The 17,384-nt window shown below is 46.1% G+C and overlaps 1 protein-coding gene across 6 annotated transcripts in view; it reads right to left on the reverse strand.

Moving 5' to 3' along the window:
* The window catches only part of FBXO22 (F-box protein 22), a 40,378-nt gene extending 24,175 nt beyond the window's left edge, over nucleotides 1-16,203 (reverse strand). For 5 of the 6 annotated variants that reach the window (XR_006416639.1, XR_006416640.1, XM_044450605.1 and 2 more), the window contains exons 1-6: nucleotides 16,076-16,203; nucleotides 15,514-15,646; nucleotides 11,959-12,052; nucleotides 11,152-11,247; nucleotides 10,311-10,475; nucleotides 7,842-8,007 (exon numbers count right to left, since the gene is read on the reverse strand). Coding sequence is in view for 4 of the 6 variants with exons in the window: in XM_044450605.1 (XP_044306540.1) it covers nucleotides 7,842-8,007; nucleotides 10,311-10,475; nucleotides 11,152-11,247; nucleotides 11,959-12,052; nucleotides 15,514-15,646; nucleotides 16,076-16,179 (758 nt within the window). In the remaining 2 variants the exon portion in view is untranslated. Of the gene's footprint in view, nucleotides 1-66; nucleotides 4,435-7,841; nucleotides 8,008-10,310; nucleotides 10,476-11,151; nucleotides 11,248-11,958; nucleotides 12,053-15,513; nucleotides 15,647-16,075 lie in introns of those variants that run through there. The other variant, XM_044450602.1, reaches the window with a different exon arrangement.
* Between the last annotated feature and the right edge of the window lie 1,181 nt (nucleotides 16,204-17,384).

Here is a 17,384-nt window from a genome sequence, read left to right on the forward strand (position 1 = left end):
TTTAAAATATGAAATCTTCAAGAAATGCAGTAGTTTATACCAAAATCAGTTCACAAAACATTTCCATTTGTAAATAAAAGTTTATTCTTCTCTTGTTAAAAACCTATTTAATTTCTCTCAAAAGAGCATCGGGAGTTTAAAATCAGTTCTTTTGCATGGTATCCGTTGGCTCTACAGGTCAGATAAGAAAATGGTCCATACATGAAACCGCATGTAACCTCAGGAAATATCTGCACTCCCAACTGCTTGAAGGTAACTTTTAAAATATGAATAATAATGAGATTGGAGGAAACTGCTGAATTCTATTCATTCCAACTGAACGGGGAAACCCACAAGCCCCTGCTTGCTTGAAAGCATTAAGGAGATGGTTGCCTTCCGCTCTCCCCTCAGTGGGAAAAATTAAACACAAACAAGAGGAATTTCATGCCCTCACCGTAAATGCTTCTCTTCCTAGGAAGAGCTCATATACGCAGAGAAGGGATTGAGCAAAGGTTTGCTCACCACTGTAGCCAAGATAATCCACACCTGCTGAATTTTTCTATGCCAGTTAGAAACGTATTTCTTTCTCTAACGGGAAGAGTGGCCAACTTAGCTCCATATTTACACAGAAGATTAAAAAGACTCCCCCCCCCTACTTTTGTCTTGATTTTTAAAAAGTGGCCTTCCCTAATGCTGAACGATCCCCTGCTCCCATTTCTTAGTTCTAAGTTAGCATGCATAAGATTGTGGCACAAGACATCTATGTTATGGGTGTGAGCCGCCCCGAGGCTTCGGCGAATGGGGCGGCATAGAAGTCTCCTAAAGAAATAAATAAAATAAAATCTACCCTGCTAGAATTTTCAATTTAAGTGATGGTATTCTCTAGGGGAAGAGCCCCCCAAACCAGATCATTTCCCACTAGAGTGTGTGTGCTGTTTACAAGTTCCATCTCGAGATATGCTAGAAAATAGTCCTGCTGAAATACAGTACAGGTGGGCACCAAAAATGCTTATTTTATAAGACGATGGGCAGTTCACTCCTTAAGAGATCCTAGTTCAGTGTCAAGACACTGCACAACACTGGCTCTTAGACTGTCCCTCTTGCTTGCATGTCTATTTCACCCCTATCCGCCACCCCAGGATCTCTTTGTGGACCAAGGAAGAATGTTATCTACAACATTCTACAACGTTATGTCTCCAATTCAGCACTGACCAGGATAAAACCAATTACAAGGATGTGGAAAACTGTATCTGGTGCCAAATCAACCACTTTTTTCTTTGTAAACTATTTGTACAAGACTGTCTTGCTTTTCAAATAGCTCTACAGAGATTCTGCCATGCATGGAGCAGGATGCCTCTCACGTCCCTTTTTACTGTTCAACCAGCAGCCGAAGTAGCTTAAAGGGCAGTGTTATAAATCTGCTTTCGCCCCAGTTCTCAACTCGTGATAAAGCCACAGCCTCAATAATCTATTCGACTGGGTGGATTGGTGTAGCAGGGTTGGTGCAACAGAACACCATTTCTCCAACTCTGTTTCTAGGTAAAAATGGGCTACCCCTAGGAAGGCAAGAAAGCGAGAAAGGCAAAAGGGGCTGCCTGTGCCAAGATGAACCTGCACTAGCGTTAGGCCTGCCTCAGAGTAAATCCTCACAGGCTGAGCCAAGTTAGCTCCGCCTAATCGGCAGGCACGAGGGCACTACTTTGGAGAAGGCCGCCTGGACGGGCACAACAGGTGAACAGTCCTTGTGCTAAACACGCACACAAGAAAGATACGTTGAAAGTGAGCCTTACACCGAGCCTGAACTACAGTGAAACCCTGCTTGCAAGTTGCTTTGTCTGCAGGCAGGGCACAATATAATGTGGCACCCAAGTTTTGGGAAGCTGCCCAGGGAGGCACGAACAGCTTCCACTGGGCGCATATCTGTGTTAAGAACGCATTTATGGCAGGTGGCTTTTTCCTGACATTGCAATTATGGTAGATCTAAAATTTAATAGTTGGTTTGAAATAGTTAGGATTTCTATCTGCTGGTTTGTTAACAGGCTGTTTGAGTAACTTTGTGCTGCAGTCAGATAATTGCTTGTGATTTTGCTTTTAATTGTATTATATATTTTTATGTTTTTATAATCACACAAGTCACTATGCCCTAAAAGATAGCCGGTAAATGCCTATATAACTCAATAAAATAAAAGCCAGCATAGCTATGCCCTTCATCCATAGAACACCTCATCATATTAAGTTTTCCACATGCATCCTTTTAAGCTATTAGAACTCTGAGTGTTGCAGTAAGACTGCCACATCAAACTCGGAGAATATTTGGGAAGCTTTTTCCAAATCCTTGAATTTCTCCTGAAGCTCTGACAGGAAGTATGCTTTTGTGCATTAAACAGAACAAGACAAATGCTTCAGCAGCGTTTTCAGAATCCATTTGTGAAAAACACAGTCCAGTAAACCGAGAATGACAACTGCATCATGGATCACATGGAATTCTCCATTCGGCATTAAGTCCAAAACACAGTATACATGAACAGGATTGCTAATACACCAGTCCAACAAGAAAAACATCACCTTTTAAAATTATGGTTTCCACGTTTGTGCTCAGAAATGCAACCACATTCAAGTAATGTTAGTGCTCCGAGCCTCTTCTGATTTCAACGGTGAATTGACTATCATAACCTTGATCTCCCCAATTTCTCCTCCAGTTATTGAACACTGTGTCACCCATTCTCTGGCCCGGTGCTTTTCACTGGTAACATCTTGCAACCAGAGGGGAAAAATCAAAGTCCAGGAGGTTACGTTAAATCATGAATTATCTTCACTGGTTTTAGTGAAAAGCAGAAAGCTATGCACCAGGCTTATTTCTTGCATCATTACGATCTGCTGCTATTTCTCTTTCCTACGTGGATACAAGCAGTGGTTTTGGTTTCCCTTTAAAGGCTGCTGATGTCTGCCCTGGAAGAAGATTCGATCAATTAAGTTACATTCACTCAGCATTCTTCGTGCCCTCTGGCTGTTATGCTCACCATTCTCCTTGTTGTCTTTAGACACACTATTTTCTACAGGGTACCTTAAGAGCTAGGGGTTGAAAGATGGAAAATTACACCCACTCCTGAGTCAACAGGACCTATTTCGAGGTAAACAGGGCATGCAGGACTGGGAGACCCAGCATCCCCTTTCTGCAGATACACAGGATGACACAGAGCACAGCTGCCAAGCCCCAACAGCGGGCTCTACTTCCCTTGCTGTGCCCCATTCAGGCAATTGCCAATGCGGCACAAACAGGTTCAGACAACCAAACACGCACACACAAACAAACTGGGTGAGCCTTGCGGTCCCTCCATGACAGCGATCATGCATCACATCAGGAGCCCCCAAAATTCAAATTATTAGACAGGCAAACATAAAAAGCAATTGGGCAACTGCTATTATGTATAAGCAGCAGTCCAACAGCAGATTCCAGTCCAGTGTTTTACAAAGAAGTTTAAGATTATCTTAAATATGGTACAGGTATTCAAGAAAAGTACTTCATGTTTTAAATGTGGGCAGCCCTGTACATGTATTTTATTACCTTAACTCAACAGGCAGAGATTTTACCGCATAAAGGACTGAATTTGGCCATTCAGCTTTACACTTTGAGAGAAAAGCTTGCCAGGAAATAAAAGACGCAGCAGCAGCTTCAGAGCTCTGTAAGACCTTATTCATCAGTATGCCAAATTTGTCCACGAACAGAAATACCACTGCAGTTTCAAGTATCAGAATGTGATCAAGCCCGCACTTAATGCCATGTCATTTCCAACTTTAGGAATAAAATCAGGAAGCCTCTACCGGAGTCCGGACACATGTGCACTTTTAGAAACTTGGATGAGGTCTTCTTCCTCACTTAATTTCATCTGATGGCAGCTAGAAGTTCTGAAAGTCAATGGGGCAATTATCACTTTCTCTACATAAAGTACTTGTTGGAAGAGCCAACCGTTTTGCCTTGCGACACTAAGGCAGGCTGGCAATCCTGGTGCATGTTTACAAACAGGGGTTTAAACTTGGCTTCCTTTAGCTGAGCCCAGGTGTATAAGTGTCATTACAGTGGTGTAACCGTGCAGCAAGTCATCCTTGGCGTCATTACATTCACGGAGTATAAAGTTCCCAGTCACAATGCGATCGCATCCTATCTCCCCGTGTCCGAAAAAGCCAAACAAAGGAGTGTTCGGAAAAAACTTCCTGAAAGCATCTGCTTCCAGATTTGACTTGACTTTGTAATGCTGGTATCCCCTGCCGATACACGCAAACATAAAGCCGAGGCTGTTGTGTTCGGGAATGTGTGCGGCCTTGAGGCGCTGCATCGCAGCTTCTGCTGTCCGCTCATCTACTACATCTTGATCTAACAGAACCGTGGCGCTCTGGATTTGGGGTCCACTAAATGCCAAACCGACAACACCGCAGGACTCGGCAGCCTGAGTATTACTGAAAAAGAAAGAAGTGCCGGATTGATACAGTTCGGTCAGAATACAGCAGTAGCAACAAAACTGTACATGCGGTAAGAACAAGGCAATGCAAAGATCATTGTTCCCAGAACATCAAGTCAAGAGTCCCACAAAACACAGGGAACAGATTTCCCCCCTCAGTACGTCAGGGGTGACAATATATAGCTTTCCGGGAGGATTTGTTTGAAGGCCATTAACCTGTCTGAATTCTGAAAATTTCAGCTTTCCTTTAAAAGATGCAGATTCTGGTACTCAAGGTTAAAAGCTGGCAAAACAAAAACAAAACACTCAGATCAGTAACTCTGGAAAGCAACTGGTCTTCTAAGAGAATAAACCTTTGATTTGTGCAGCCTGGCTGTTGCTTTGCTGCTTAAGTGAGGTGGAGATCTAGAATTGTATCCATCAGTACATAAATTTACTTCCATTAGATATGCCTGAATTCCCGGGGAAGACATTTGTAGCTTTGCTTTAAAAAAAGGTGAACTGTTTCAAATGTTAGAGTTGTTTGCCTTTGTCCTGGCAAACTTTTAACCTAAAGGGGAAATGGTGTAATTGTCAGGTAATTTTTGTGTTTCTGCTGGAAATCTGAATTGCAATAAAAGCACATTTATATTAAAATGCACGGAATATTGGCATTTTAACTGCATTTTTACCAGATCTTTATCCTGATGCCCTCTTGGCCAAATGTGCCAATATTACCAATATTTTTCTCTTCCAAATCTGACTATATGATTGAGGGATTCATATAGTTTTTGCAACTGTCTGGGAGGACAAGAATTCCATGTGACTTAACATTTAAGAGACATCCCCTGGAAGAAGGGGCTCTGCATTCTTCCCCTCTGAAGAGCAACCGGCATCTGAACAGCAGATTAGAAACCTGTATCTTGCGGAGTTCCTCTTTTTAGCTGATAGAATACAAAGCTTGTGGTGGCCTATTAGCTCCAAATGGTGCCAATATCAGCACCGTGACATAAATATAGAGGGGTCATTGCCAAAATTCTACACTTCAAAAATGAACACAAGCGCCACAACGGGCACGCACTCATGTTTAGGTAAACAGGTGGAGTACACACATGCCCTCTGCCACAAGCCACATTTTGGAATGACGCTTGGCTTCGAATGGACCGATCCTTTCCGGCCTATTGCAGGGAAGATGGGCTCTGTGTTGATCCGCAGAATGCCGGCCTTGGGTGAGGATGTGCCGGAATATCACACGACTGCAGTGCAAAAAACCCCCAAGGGCGACTGTCTGTTGTACTAACTGCACATTAATGCTAGGGCATCAACTACTGTGCGCAAGTGTGGTGTCTCATCGAAATAAATTTCACAAGGACGAGACATGGTGAAAATTCGACCTCCTTTTTGTATAATTTGCAATAAAGCTGGGACTGGACAGCAATTTACCTGAGAGGACTCCTGCGCCTGCTGTACCCTACCCCGAGCGGACACAGTGTAATAGTATCGCCTTACTACAAAGGGACATGCCGTTTCGACAACTGCCAGAGCCAGGCTCAAGGGATCAGAAGAGGTGCTTGTGACCTGCAGGGCCAGCGGAAGGCAGGTTGGTGCACAGAGAATTAGCATTGTCATTTAGAAACCCAAAACATTTCATCAGACTAAATGGAGGAAGAGAAACAGGGCGGATTGCGATACGGCGTGCGTTAACCATTTAAACAGAGATTGCCAGCAGTTCAAAAGCCCTCTATTCTTTACCCGTGCCAAGCATACAGCGAGAGATTTAGAAAGCTCAGAATATCTGGGTGAGCTTGGAGAGCGCCGGCACAGCAGAGCGGAATTCCTTGGAAAGGGAAGGGTGAACCAGTTAGTACAGGGGCTGGAAAGCTAGTTCTAGGTGCATTTTTGAGCAAACTGTCCAGCAACCAATGATCTCAGGCAGCATCTTCTGCATCACCTTCACCAGAGAATGGAAACGGACCGCCCTCATACATGCCAGCACCACCTTAGCATTGGCAAGAGAGTAAGACAGAATCAGATTCTGACTCTGCTGAGCATTATGGCTCTCAAGCCAAGCCAAGCCAAATCAAAGCGGTTTCTACACTGCAGCTTGAAATTCATCACAGCATTCTGAATATCACTTTTTGTATTGCAACCACAGCCTGTGTGTACCAATCTTCACCCCAAATGGCAAAGCAAATCCAATGACAGCCTTAAAAAGCCCTTTGCAGTTATCATGGAATAATTATCCCCCCCACCCCCCCATCGCTGCAATCAGTGCTTTAACACATTTTTCTATGTTGATCTCCTTAAGAGTCTCTGTCAAACATAATCATTAATCTTACAAAGGAGTCAGGCACCTTAGTATCTCCCTGAGCTTTTGGAACCACATCATCTCCACAGTCTAGAACTATTGCTCAAACAGCAAATAGGCTGGCTGTGTCTTCGAAAGGTCGCCCTCAGACTGATAACCTTGCCCTCTCTTCACCTGTTATGCCCACATCATTCACCTCCAAGCCAGTGAAAAACAGTGAGCTCATTATCTCCTGCCACATACAGGAGCATACAGTCCAGGTTAGAGGAGTAAAGTTTTAATCCCTTTTGTACCACAAGCGACTCAAAAGGGATACTATAGAGTGGAAAGGCCAATTTGGATATGGGAAGTCACGGCCATCGCATTCTATGAGGAAAGACTAAAACACTTTTTTAGTATAAGGGAAAAACAACTAGCCAGGACAAACACATGCCAGAGGTTTATAATTACGGGATGGCACAATGAAAGCAGACAGGAAATTTCCCTCCTCGTCTTTTCTCAGAACCCAGTGAAATTGACTGACGCAATTAGTTACGCCAAAGGAAAGCTCCTGCAGACAACACAATACAAATACACAAGATGCGAATGCGGCTTCAATTCACGAAGGAGAGTGCTACTAGCGATTGTCAATCATGGCGGGCAAGTGCGGCTTTCAAGTCCAAGGGCAGTCTGTCCCTGAACTCCACTACTGCAGAGTAACGGCAGGTCTGAGCGTGTGGGGAAGAACACTTCCATGGCCCGCTGTCTGAGCATGGAGGAACACACGACGTGGACTAGAACAAGGTCAGGAGACACGTGGCCCTCCAAGAATGGCTGGAATGCAACTCCAGCCAGCACAGGCAACAATGAAGGATGATGGGTGTTGCAGAACAGCGCCTTCTGCAGGGCCAGATGTTGCCTGGGCCATATTAGAAGGGACCACTGCCAGCCTCAGCGACCTGAGTAGACCAGGAACAAAAGACACCGGGGGAGAGTTGCAACTGAGACGTTCAGAAACGGAGGACAGCCAAATTGACTAGACACTGCACAGTCGACCATTCACTGTCCTTGAACAATGTAATACGGGGCTCCAGTGATGCCCGAGCACCAAGAGGTCCCACGTCCCTGCCGATACCCACTTTTCAGACGTTGGGGACGTAAACCTCTCCACGTGTCCCCCAGCCAAGACTATGCTTTTTTCATTCAGGCGATTCACTATTTGCTGCAGAAACCGTGTGGACCCCGTCTTCCAGGTGTTGTACCCAAAGAGAAGCACCACTCTAAGGTCTGGGTTATTCTTCAGGCCTGGTTGCAGAAGGAGGGGGAGAGAAGAAAGATTAATCATGGCATCGCTGCCTTTTGGCAAGAAGGGCAATTGGCAGGGTGTCGCAGCATCTTTAATTCTAGGCTGAGCAAACCGTGTCTGTGTTTTCAGTGTTACTTCCCCCTAAAGGATCGAAACACAAATCAAAGGCAGGAGCCTCTTCCGAAGATTTCTTAGGTTCACTGTGGCCCTCCAGCAGTAAGTGACCTCTTCTCAGTATGCGATCCAGGGGGTTTCGTGTAAGCCTGCAATCGCATGTTTTGCTTTGCACTTGGCAACCTTAACCTGTGGTTAACGTTTTACGTGTCAAAAGACATGAACACTGCAGCACACCAAGTAACCAGCGCTCAGGTAAACAACACACCCAGAGTATCCAGGTTACAACCAGAGGAAGGGTCTGAAAATTCTCCGAAGTTAAAAAGGCCCATAAAAACAAGTTGGACTAGTTACTCTTCACAAGGAAGATGCTCCAAGTTGGACAACAAACCAATTATACTCTTGAGTTTATACTGCATGTCCAGTGCATGGAAGATTCTTGCTGTTTTTTGACAGGGCTGGTGTCTAACAGTGTAAGTGTGTGTGTGTGTGTGTGTGTGTGCGCGCGCATGTATATGTGCACATGTGAAAAAGGCCATTTGTAAGATTGCTGTTATAACATTTTGAACAAAATAACTGCATGCTACTGTTCTCAGGGAGTTGAAGAGTAATCTGCCCCAGGATAAATCAGGACAAAGTAGAATATTTTAAGAACCCCCATGAAAGAAAGCATAATGGGGAGAGGCGGCTCAGGAAATTGCTCTTTCTTGAGGGCTGGTTACAAAATATTTCCGCCAGAGTAATCAGACACTTGCAAACCTCGCACAGGGCACGGCAAGGGACAATCAACAACTGAGAACGGCAGACGAGAAGGGATGCAATGCAGAACTTAACACTCCCTAAGATCCTGGATACATGATACAGGTATCCTTGAGAGCATCCTTGAAAAGTGCCTGCACAGACCTGCTTCAAAGTTCTGAAGACAGACGGTTTACTTGGCTGCTTAGTAAGCAAAGGCTCTTCCTTGAGTTTTGCCGGAACTTTAAGAATAAAACTTTAAGAATAAAACAATGTTGCTTCAATCTACCACCACTGAAGAGTCTAAAGAAATTTTCAATATTTGAAAATGATTAGCATGTGTAATTCTACCTCCCTCAGTACCTTAGCTCCATATGGTATAGGGAACCTGCACCAGAACGGAGCCTGGGAGTGTGGCAAAGTCCTCTGCGTGATACACCGATCGTGGGGCTTTTGCAACCGGGGTCACATTTTTAGGTACCCCCCCAACATTTTTAGTACACACTAAAAAGCGTGTCTGCACAGGTTCTTCTGCAGCCCTTACTACCAGCACATGCACCCCTCTCTCTCTTTCTGCAGAACCTGTCTGCCCATATCCGATGCTCATAGGACACCGCCGTAGACGCATCAGACCAATAGCCCTCACTCAGTGCTGCTGGCACAGACTGGCAGTGGCTCTTGCAGGTGCCGGGCCCAACTCGGCCAATGTGTCTTTCTGTAGGCAAGCCCTCAAACCAAACATCACTCTTCAGCTGGTACTGCTCGAATGCACAACATGCTTCTGGAGCACGTACTGTGGTGCAACTACTGAAGTATTTATTTATTTGGAATTTTTGTATGCCGTCCCATTCGCATAAGCCTCAGGACGGCTTCCAACATAAATAAATAAATTCATGTAAAATACATACATATAAAATCAGATACATTCTGGCTCAATATTATAAAACCAATAAATAAAATCAATAATTATTAAAATATTGTTTGATTAAAAAGCCCTTGGCCTGGCGCTGAAAAACAAATAACGACGGCGCCAGGCGGACCTCTCTGGGGAGCGCATTCCACAGATGGGGCGCCACCGCAGAGAAGGCCCTCCTCCAGGTGCTCACCCTCCTAGTATCTTTCATGGAGGGCTCCCGGAGGAGGGCCTCTGCCGCCGATCTCAGGGGGCGGGGGGGGGGGGCCGATATGGACAGGATGACAACACAAGAGGAGCAGTCCTCTGCCAAGTCAGGCCCCCGAGATGGAGGAATCATGATCGACAGCTTTGCAGAGGTTGACGGGGAACCTACAAGTCAGTTGTACACTGTGGATTTGTCAATATGAACTCAAGGGAACCCTGCCAGGAGATCCTCTCAATTTGCTTTTGGGAAGAACAAGAAGAACAACAAGTAAAACTAAACCTACCATGCTTTAAATGTGTTGCTGTTACGGTTTTTAAACCACTACTTGCCTGCTTCAGCAAACTGGCTTTCATCAAGGACCCTGCTCTTCAAGTCTTTAAAAAAGTGGAAGGTCTGAATCTTCACCCCATCGATCTTGGGGAAGAGTAATGCAAAACCAGCCTCTCCGTCTTCTATCTCCAGAGGCCGATTGCTGCGAGAGCCTATTGGGGTGACTAAAGGGAACCAGTCAAAAGCAGGTGTGAAGCTTAACATCAGTTTTAAGACCTCTGACGCTGCCAGCTCATCCCCCAAAACCACCATGTGCCACTGCAATAATACTGTTTTTTAAGATGGCCCCATTTCTCTCCATCAGCACAAAACTGCCCCAAGGCACTGGAAATCTGACGTCGCAAAGAGGGAGGTTCTGCTACTTTTAGTACACACTGAAAACCTCCAACATATTAATCTGGCAGGAGAATGTTGCATTTTAATTCGACATGTGGTTTTAAGATGCACACACACTCTGTGCTTGAGGTTCATAGCTCTACTGCAACACACACAGGCCTTCTAGACACAAGGTCCCTCGTCCAATCACCTGCTAAACAGTCTTCCTGACAGTTGAGCTAGGAAGTGACTGAACACATCACAGTGGCTCTGTGTGAAGTCCCTGCACTGGGGCAGCTCACGATTAAAAGGCCTTGTGGAGAAGGTAACAGGAGGTGAGCTCATCTGGGGGTCCAACAGCTATCGTGCCTTGTTTGTTACCTTGCAAGGGACCCCATCTAAATCAACACACACTCCCTTTTGCAAGCTACTCTCCGATTTTAAGCCGGAGAAATGACTGGCTTGAAAGTGCAGAAATTGTGGGGGAAAGCATCAGGCTGCTGAATGCATTTGCTTTGCTCTTACCGACAACTCCAGGTGTCACTAGGCCGAGGACTTGGCATCGTTTTGGTAATAGCTTCTCCAACGCAGTGGCGATTTCCGTGCTATTCTTTCTCCGTGCTGCAATTCCAAAGAACAACTATTGGTCCAAGGTCAGATGGGATCAGTGATACGGTTGGCAGCAACAGTTAAGTTCTTCGAGGTATTTTAACTGGTTGTCTCAATAAGCACTGGGGTTCCACAGCAGCAAACTAAGCTGTTCAAACACCATGCATTAACTCTTGGGCAGCCCAGTTATATTTTCCAGGGCATCAACATCTGAGGGCCTGCAGGCTCCCGACAGGACTACAGTTACATGTGACCAGGAGAGGCCAACCGTCTGGTGTGGGAGGTGTCTCGTCAATGGGTGCTTCTTCCACAAGCACCGCCACGGCTTCTCAAATACCCCAGCCACCAGGAAAGTGGCGAGATATGCTGCTACTTGCTGGGCTTCCTGAGGTCTTAAAGTCACCCAGCACCTCTGAACTAAGGGAAGGGCAGGCAGAACCTGAACTTCTGCCAAGATGCTCGCAGAGTGGCAAGGTGTTTCATGAAGGCGCAAGCATCCCCGGGGTCCCAGGCTTGCGGATGGAGCCCTACCTCTCCTCTGGACTAATCAAAGCTGGAGGACAAGGGAGACAAGGTGCCCCTGTGGGGACTCTGGGCTGGTGGAAGAAGCACCAACCCAACAGAATGTCACGAAAGCATCACCGCTGGCAGGGGTGCTGAGGACCACCAAGGGCAACTCCCAACAGAGGAAGGTTCCTTGAAGGCAGAAGGACAGGTACTGACCTTTCTTCTGCCCGTGCCCATGGCTCTCCTCGTGCCCACTGAAGGTCTCTGCGTCTGCTATGTAGAGTACTGTCTGGGGGAGCACGTGAACCTTCTGTAAAGTAAAAACCAAGCATGAAGGGGCAGGCAGCACAGACAAATGCACACAGGAACTCCTCTTTCATAGGAAAAGCACGTGTGGCTGGACATGGCGGGAGAGCACTCTCCGACCCCACGCTCAGACACTCTCCCAACACAGAAGACACTTGGCTTGGCCTAGAGATGCTCATCCCTCCAAAGGAAATAGGCTGCCGGTGGGCTGTGCTAGCTGCTTTTACCTCTCCACGTCCCCTACAAAATACACCTCTTCAGAGTCAACATGGCCCTTGACTTACTCCTCTAATTTCTCTGGAATAGTCGCAAGATATTCAATGACAAATGCAAGTCAGCAAAGAACTATATGATCCACACTGTGAAAGACTTATATTAACAGCCATCGCTTTGTTCAGAAATCAACAACGCTGAGTTATTTGGTAATCAAAGGGCCTTGTTTGCACGCCAAGCAGTTTGGGATCTCTCCTTTACTGCTTGATTGCTCTGCCTCACACTCTAGAGCAGCCTTCCTCAACCTGCTGTCCCTGAGCTGTGCTGAACCACAACTCTCATCATCCCCAGACAGGATATCCCCTGAGGTCACCAGGTCGTCTAGAAGGCCAACTTGTTTATTTTCTGCAAAGGGTTGCATTGGTAAGAGAGCGATAACAATGGGGCCAGTGCTTAGGAACAATGCCTCCCCACAAGTTCTGTGGGGTTGATATCTGGGTACACACATCACAGACGTCAGTGCAGCATAATGCACATTTATCTGGAACTCAAGTGATGGTGCTGACTGGATTGATTCCCAGGTAAGTGTGCCTGGGATTTGAGGTCAAAGACACTATTAAGCACCTCCTTAATACTGAAGTTCACCAAATAGTGTAGAAAAAGAATTTCAAAGCTCAGTTTCTCTAATTCTTCAAGGGTTTAAAACCCCCCTCTCCAACTCTGATCAGCTACATATTCGCAAGTTGCTGTATGTTACATTGCCCCACCAGAGAAACAATCTTTGAATGTTTGTTTTTACTGTGCAATAAAAAACAAGCAAACCCCATTATAAAAACAGAAGCGAACAGGAAAAGGACAATATTTGAATAGGATTTAAGAAAAGAAAAAGATCCATAGCGCTTGTTAGATTTATATTATATATCCCCATATGTTAGCATATAAAAGAACATGCTATTGTTATTAAAATAATTATGCATATGTGTCAATAAAGGCACCCCAAATATCCATTTGTAAGTTACTAAAAACTAAGTGTTCAAAACTCAAAGGTTTCAGTAAATCCTGCACCCCCTGAGTTATTACAGGGGACCAGTTTTTTTTTCTTTCAGTATTGCAAAATTAGTCATCTATCTGTCAAAAGGGGGAGAAAAATTCATTTATGTTGACCTAGCATTAAATTCCAAGAAATGGGTAGATAATTTGGACAAATCTTGTGATGAAAAGTTCTTTAATATTAAGAAATATATATGCACTTCTGAATTACTGCTTTTCAGGAGCAAGCTGCGGTTGTGCATTGCCAAAACATATGGAAAAGGAAAGCATCTGCAGAATTACACCTGAATTAAGCATAGCCTGAGATCTATAATCCCCAATGCATTCCACTGGATAGACAACTTGGGCTGGCCTGGTTCAGTATGCCTTACTTACTTGAGGCCCTGCGTATCACATTTATTTTCTGATATTAAATCGTTATGGTCATAAACTGCAGGCAGAGATAACTGTTTGGCATCAATCAATGCTTCCAAGAAAAGGGGTAGCTCAGAAGCTATAAAAGCAGCAGGACCAAACCTAAATGTTCCCACGGCCATGCAGACATGGCTGACAAAGTATACGGTGGGATTTCCCCATCAATTTTGCAAGCGAAAGTACACTGAACTGCAACTGACACGAAAGCATACGCCACAGCTCTCCAGCTGCCACAGTGGAAGGGAGTGCATTATCTAAGCATAGATCTATGTTAACTTGGCATGCCAGGAACCCCATGTGATCTACCCGGGGAGAGGATCTAGAAACGAAGATTCCAAAGCAGGCCAGGGAGAGGATTCTAGTTTGAGTGGAAAAGACCCAAGCCGAGTTCAAGTCAACAAATAAGCTGGATGGTGACGACTAAGATCGGGGATGTCAAATCTACCCTTTCTGATCAGAAGTTACATCCTTTCCAAGGATACTCATGATGGAAAGGAGCCCCATAAAAATTTATAAAGTTAAACTTGTGAAAATATTTGCCAGGTATAAATCAGTCAATACTACCTAAAACAAATATGTCACAGTATTACATACATTTTGAGGGTATTAAGAGTTTAACCTATCACTGAGATCTATTTCTAATTCTGAGATTTCTAATTTATTTTTATGAGAAGCATAAGCAATAATTTGGTCCTGGACGAAAGCTTTGCTAGCCTCAGCAGAGCACAGATTGTTGTACCCTCATTATTTTCAACCTATTCTTGTAACTCAGAGAGAATCTGATTTTTAAAAGACTCATCGTTTAACAAAGAAACATTAAAGTGCCAAAGGCCAGAAGACCTGTGGCTATTCTTGCGCAACCAATCCAAACTGACTGCAGCACAGTCTGATATTAGCAACTTTTCATTCTTAAGTGTCTCTGATTTGACATACCAAGGATGCAGAAACCCCAAAATAATCCAGCCAAAATCATTATGCTGCAGACAATAGAAATGCGTAGCTCCTATCATCTAGACACAATATTCCCTGCAAGTCCATCAAGCCAAATCCTACCATTGCTTGCCTCTTAGGGGCTGTTTCATTCCTGCCCAAAAAGGACCTAAGTACTATGAAATCTCCCCTGACATAATATCAGTTCGCTAAAACATTAATGAAACATGGCTGAAGAGCCAACATTAGACCCATACATGTTAAACAAATCCATTACTTTTTCATTGATTCCCAACCAGAATGAAAAACCAGCTAACAGGATCAGCAATAGTTTCTTGAGATGAAAACAAAAAGAATGTTTGTCAAAATATCTGCTGCACACTCTCCTCCTCTCCTACTCACTATCTTGCCAGGTGATGTGTATCTGCTGCCATCAAGTGTGTTTCCTGCCAAAAAGCCGTATCATTTTCGTATTCCTTTAATTTAGAGAGTTCTTTCTTCTGCTTAAGAGGATTCTGCAGCCTCTTGACATTCGAAGTTATTTAAACATGGAATAATTATAAATATATTATTGGCCCTTGTACACATAGGAAAAAAAGGTTCACCTTGCCCTTTCTACAAAAATACCCATTTCAAAATAATTCAAGGTCCAATCAACTACTGCAAAGCGGTGAGTGAAATTAAACAGACGCTGTAAGGTCTGAAGGCAGCCTCTGAGCAGGATAGGTAGCTGGAATTTCCATAATGAAAGATAATCAAAACCACTTCATTCTGGAATTCCATCGCAGGGACAGTGGGAAGAGTCATTGAGCATTTCAGATTCAGAAAAATGTATCGCCCCATGCTCTATCCACGTACCTCAAGCTCCTCGGCTAACACCTGGACCAGAGCATGGCTGTTTGACGGCCCCGGTTCCACTGTGGAAACCCAGACGACGCTCTGCTGGCTTCTCAGGATCCGGCGCGAGCACTCTCTCCACAGGCGGCACACGCTGCAACGAAAGCGGCCTCTGCATTACGACACCCACGCAGGCCGGCCGCACACACGGGGCACCCCGCGCACGCGGCCCTCGTCCCGGGGCTCCCTGGGCGACTCGCGGGCCCCCAGCCCAGCCTGCCGGGCACGGCGGTTGCGAGGACAGCGCCGACAGGAGGACTTCGGAGGCCACCTCGGGTCCCTTGCAGGAACAACGGCGGGATGTTCACATAATGCACACAAACGCCTACAAGGCATATACGCACGGGAGGGAAGGGACGAGGCCCGGCCGACTCAGCCAGGCCGACGCGCCTCCAGCACCGGCGTCCCGGGGAGCGGGCCGTGACCCCCCGGCCCGCCCGCCCAGGAGAACGAGCCCTCCGGCCCGCGGGCCCCGGCCGCCCACTGCCCTCCCCTCGGCCGGAGCGCGGCCGCGGGCCCTCACCAGGCCGCCCTCAGGAGCGCCTTCGTCGGCAAGAAGCCCAGGATCCGCTCCACCACCTCGGCGAGGTTACTGAGCACGCAGCTGCCCCGCGGGTCGGGCTCCATGGCAACGGCACGGCCCGCGCGCCGCCGGGCACCGGGCACGGCGACAATGGTGGCAGCCCTCGCGCCACGCCCCGGAAGCCGGGGCGCGTCATCGACCCCGCGACGCGGGCGGGCTCGGTCGGGAGCGAGGCCAGAGCGGCAAGCCCGCAAGGCTTCCGGGGGATCGGAAGCCGCCGCTCCCGTCGCTCTAGCCGCCCGCCTCTCTATGCTGCCTTTCGTACCATAGAGTGGAGACGGAGTGTCGCGAAAGCGTATGGCTTAGGGCAAATGCATTGGTCTTGGGGTCAGCACATTGTTACCACTTGCAGCACCCCAAAACACCCCGAAAGGAGTTGGCCAGAGGAAGGCCCCATAGTAAAAACACCACAGTTATACCGTCCCAGAAGGGAGGGGGGATACGGACAAAATGAACTTTGTGCAACCCGCAGCTAACACGCCAGCCTGACCTCCAATACAGTCATCAAAGGGACAGTGGAAACTGGTTTTAGCCGCCATGAAAGTTGCAAATGCGCAGGGAGAAAGAACATGGCAAGCCCGTGTGAATCTCGAGCAGATAAGAAATAGATATGGGAACTGTCTGGTCCTTGACAGAAGAAAGGACTCTTTCTCCAGCACGGGAGGGGTGCATACATTGATATATCGATGTATTCGATGTGTATTAGGTCACCTAATTGGCAACCTAGGGCATAAAACGCATGTACTGGGGTGCAACTTTGGAGTCACTGCTTTGGGCTGAATGTCCCCTTTTGTCTCCCTTTGTTCTATAGGGCACTAGAATAAAGCCGGTTTTGGCTTCAAGTCTCGTCTCAGGCTCTGTTTGGCTCGGGTCTGGGGTCCACCCAGGTTTGCCCCAACTGTTGACTGGCTCAGTCCGGTAACAACGTGGTTATCAGTTATTTTGGTTAAACTTTATAATTTGTTGCCACAAGCTTGGATGCTTTGTTTCTGGTATTGTCAACTTTTAATGTTTTTAATATGATACATTCTTTGTTTTTAATGTGCTTTGGCTATTGGGAAGTATAGATATTAAATAAATAGATAAATGGATATTCTTGGTCACTGTACTAGTCCCAAGCCCATCATGGGGGCTTTTGTTGGCTTCTGGTCTCCCTGTACATCATCCAAACTTGATTTCATCAGCCAAAGTGCTACTTCAGCTCTCTCCTTTCTGCTATTGCAGATGGCGGAAGGCAAATGCAACATTT

The sequence above is a fragment of the Varanus komodoensis genome, unplaced genomic scaffold (genome assembly GCF_004798865.1).
Source record: "Varanus komodoensis strain SLA01 unplaced genomic scaffold, ASM479886v1 scaffold67, whole genome shotgun sequence".
Classification (NCBI taxonomy): Eukaryota; Metazoa; Chordata; class Lepidosauria; order Squamata; family Varanidae; genus Varanus; species Varanus komodoensis.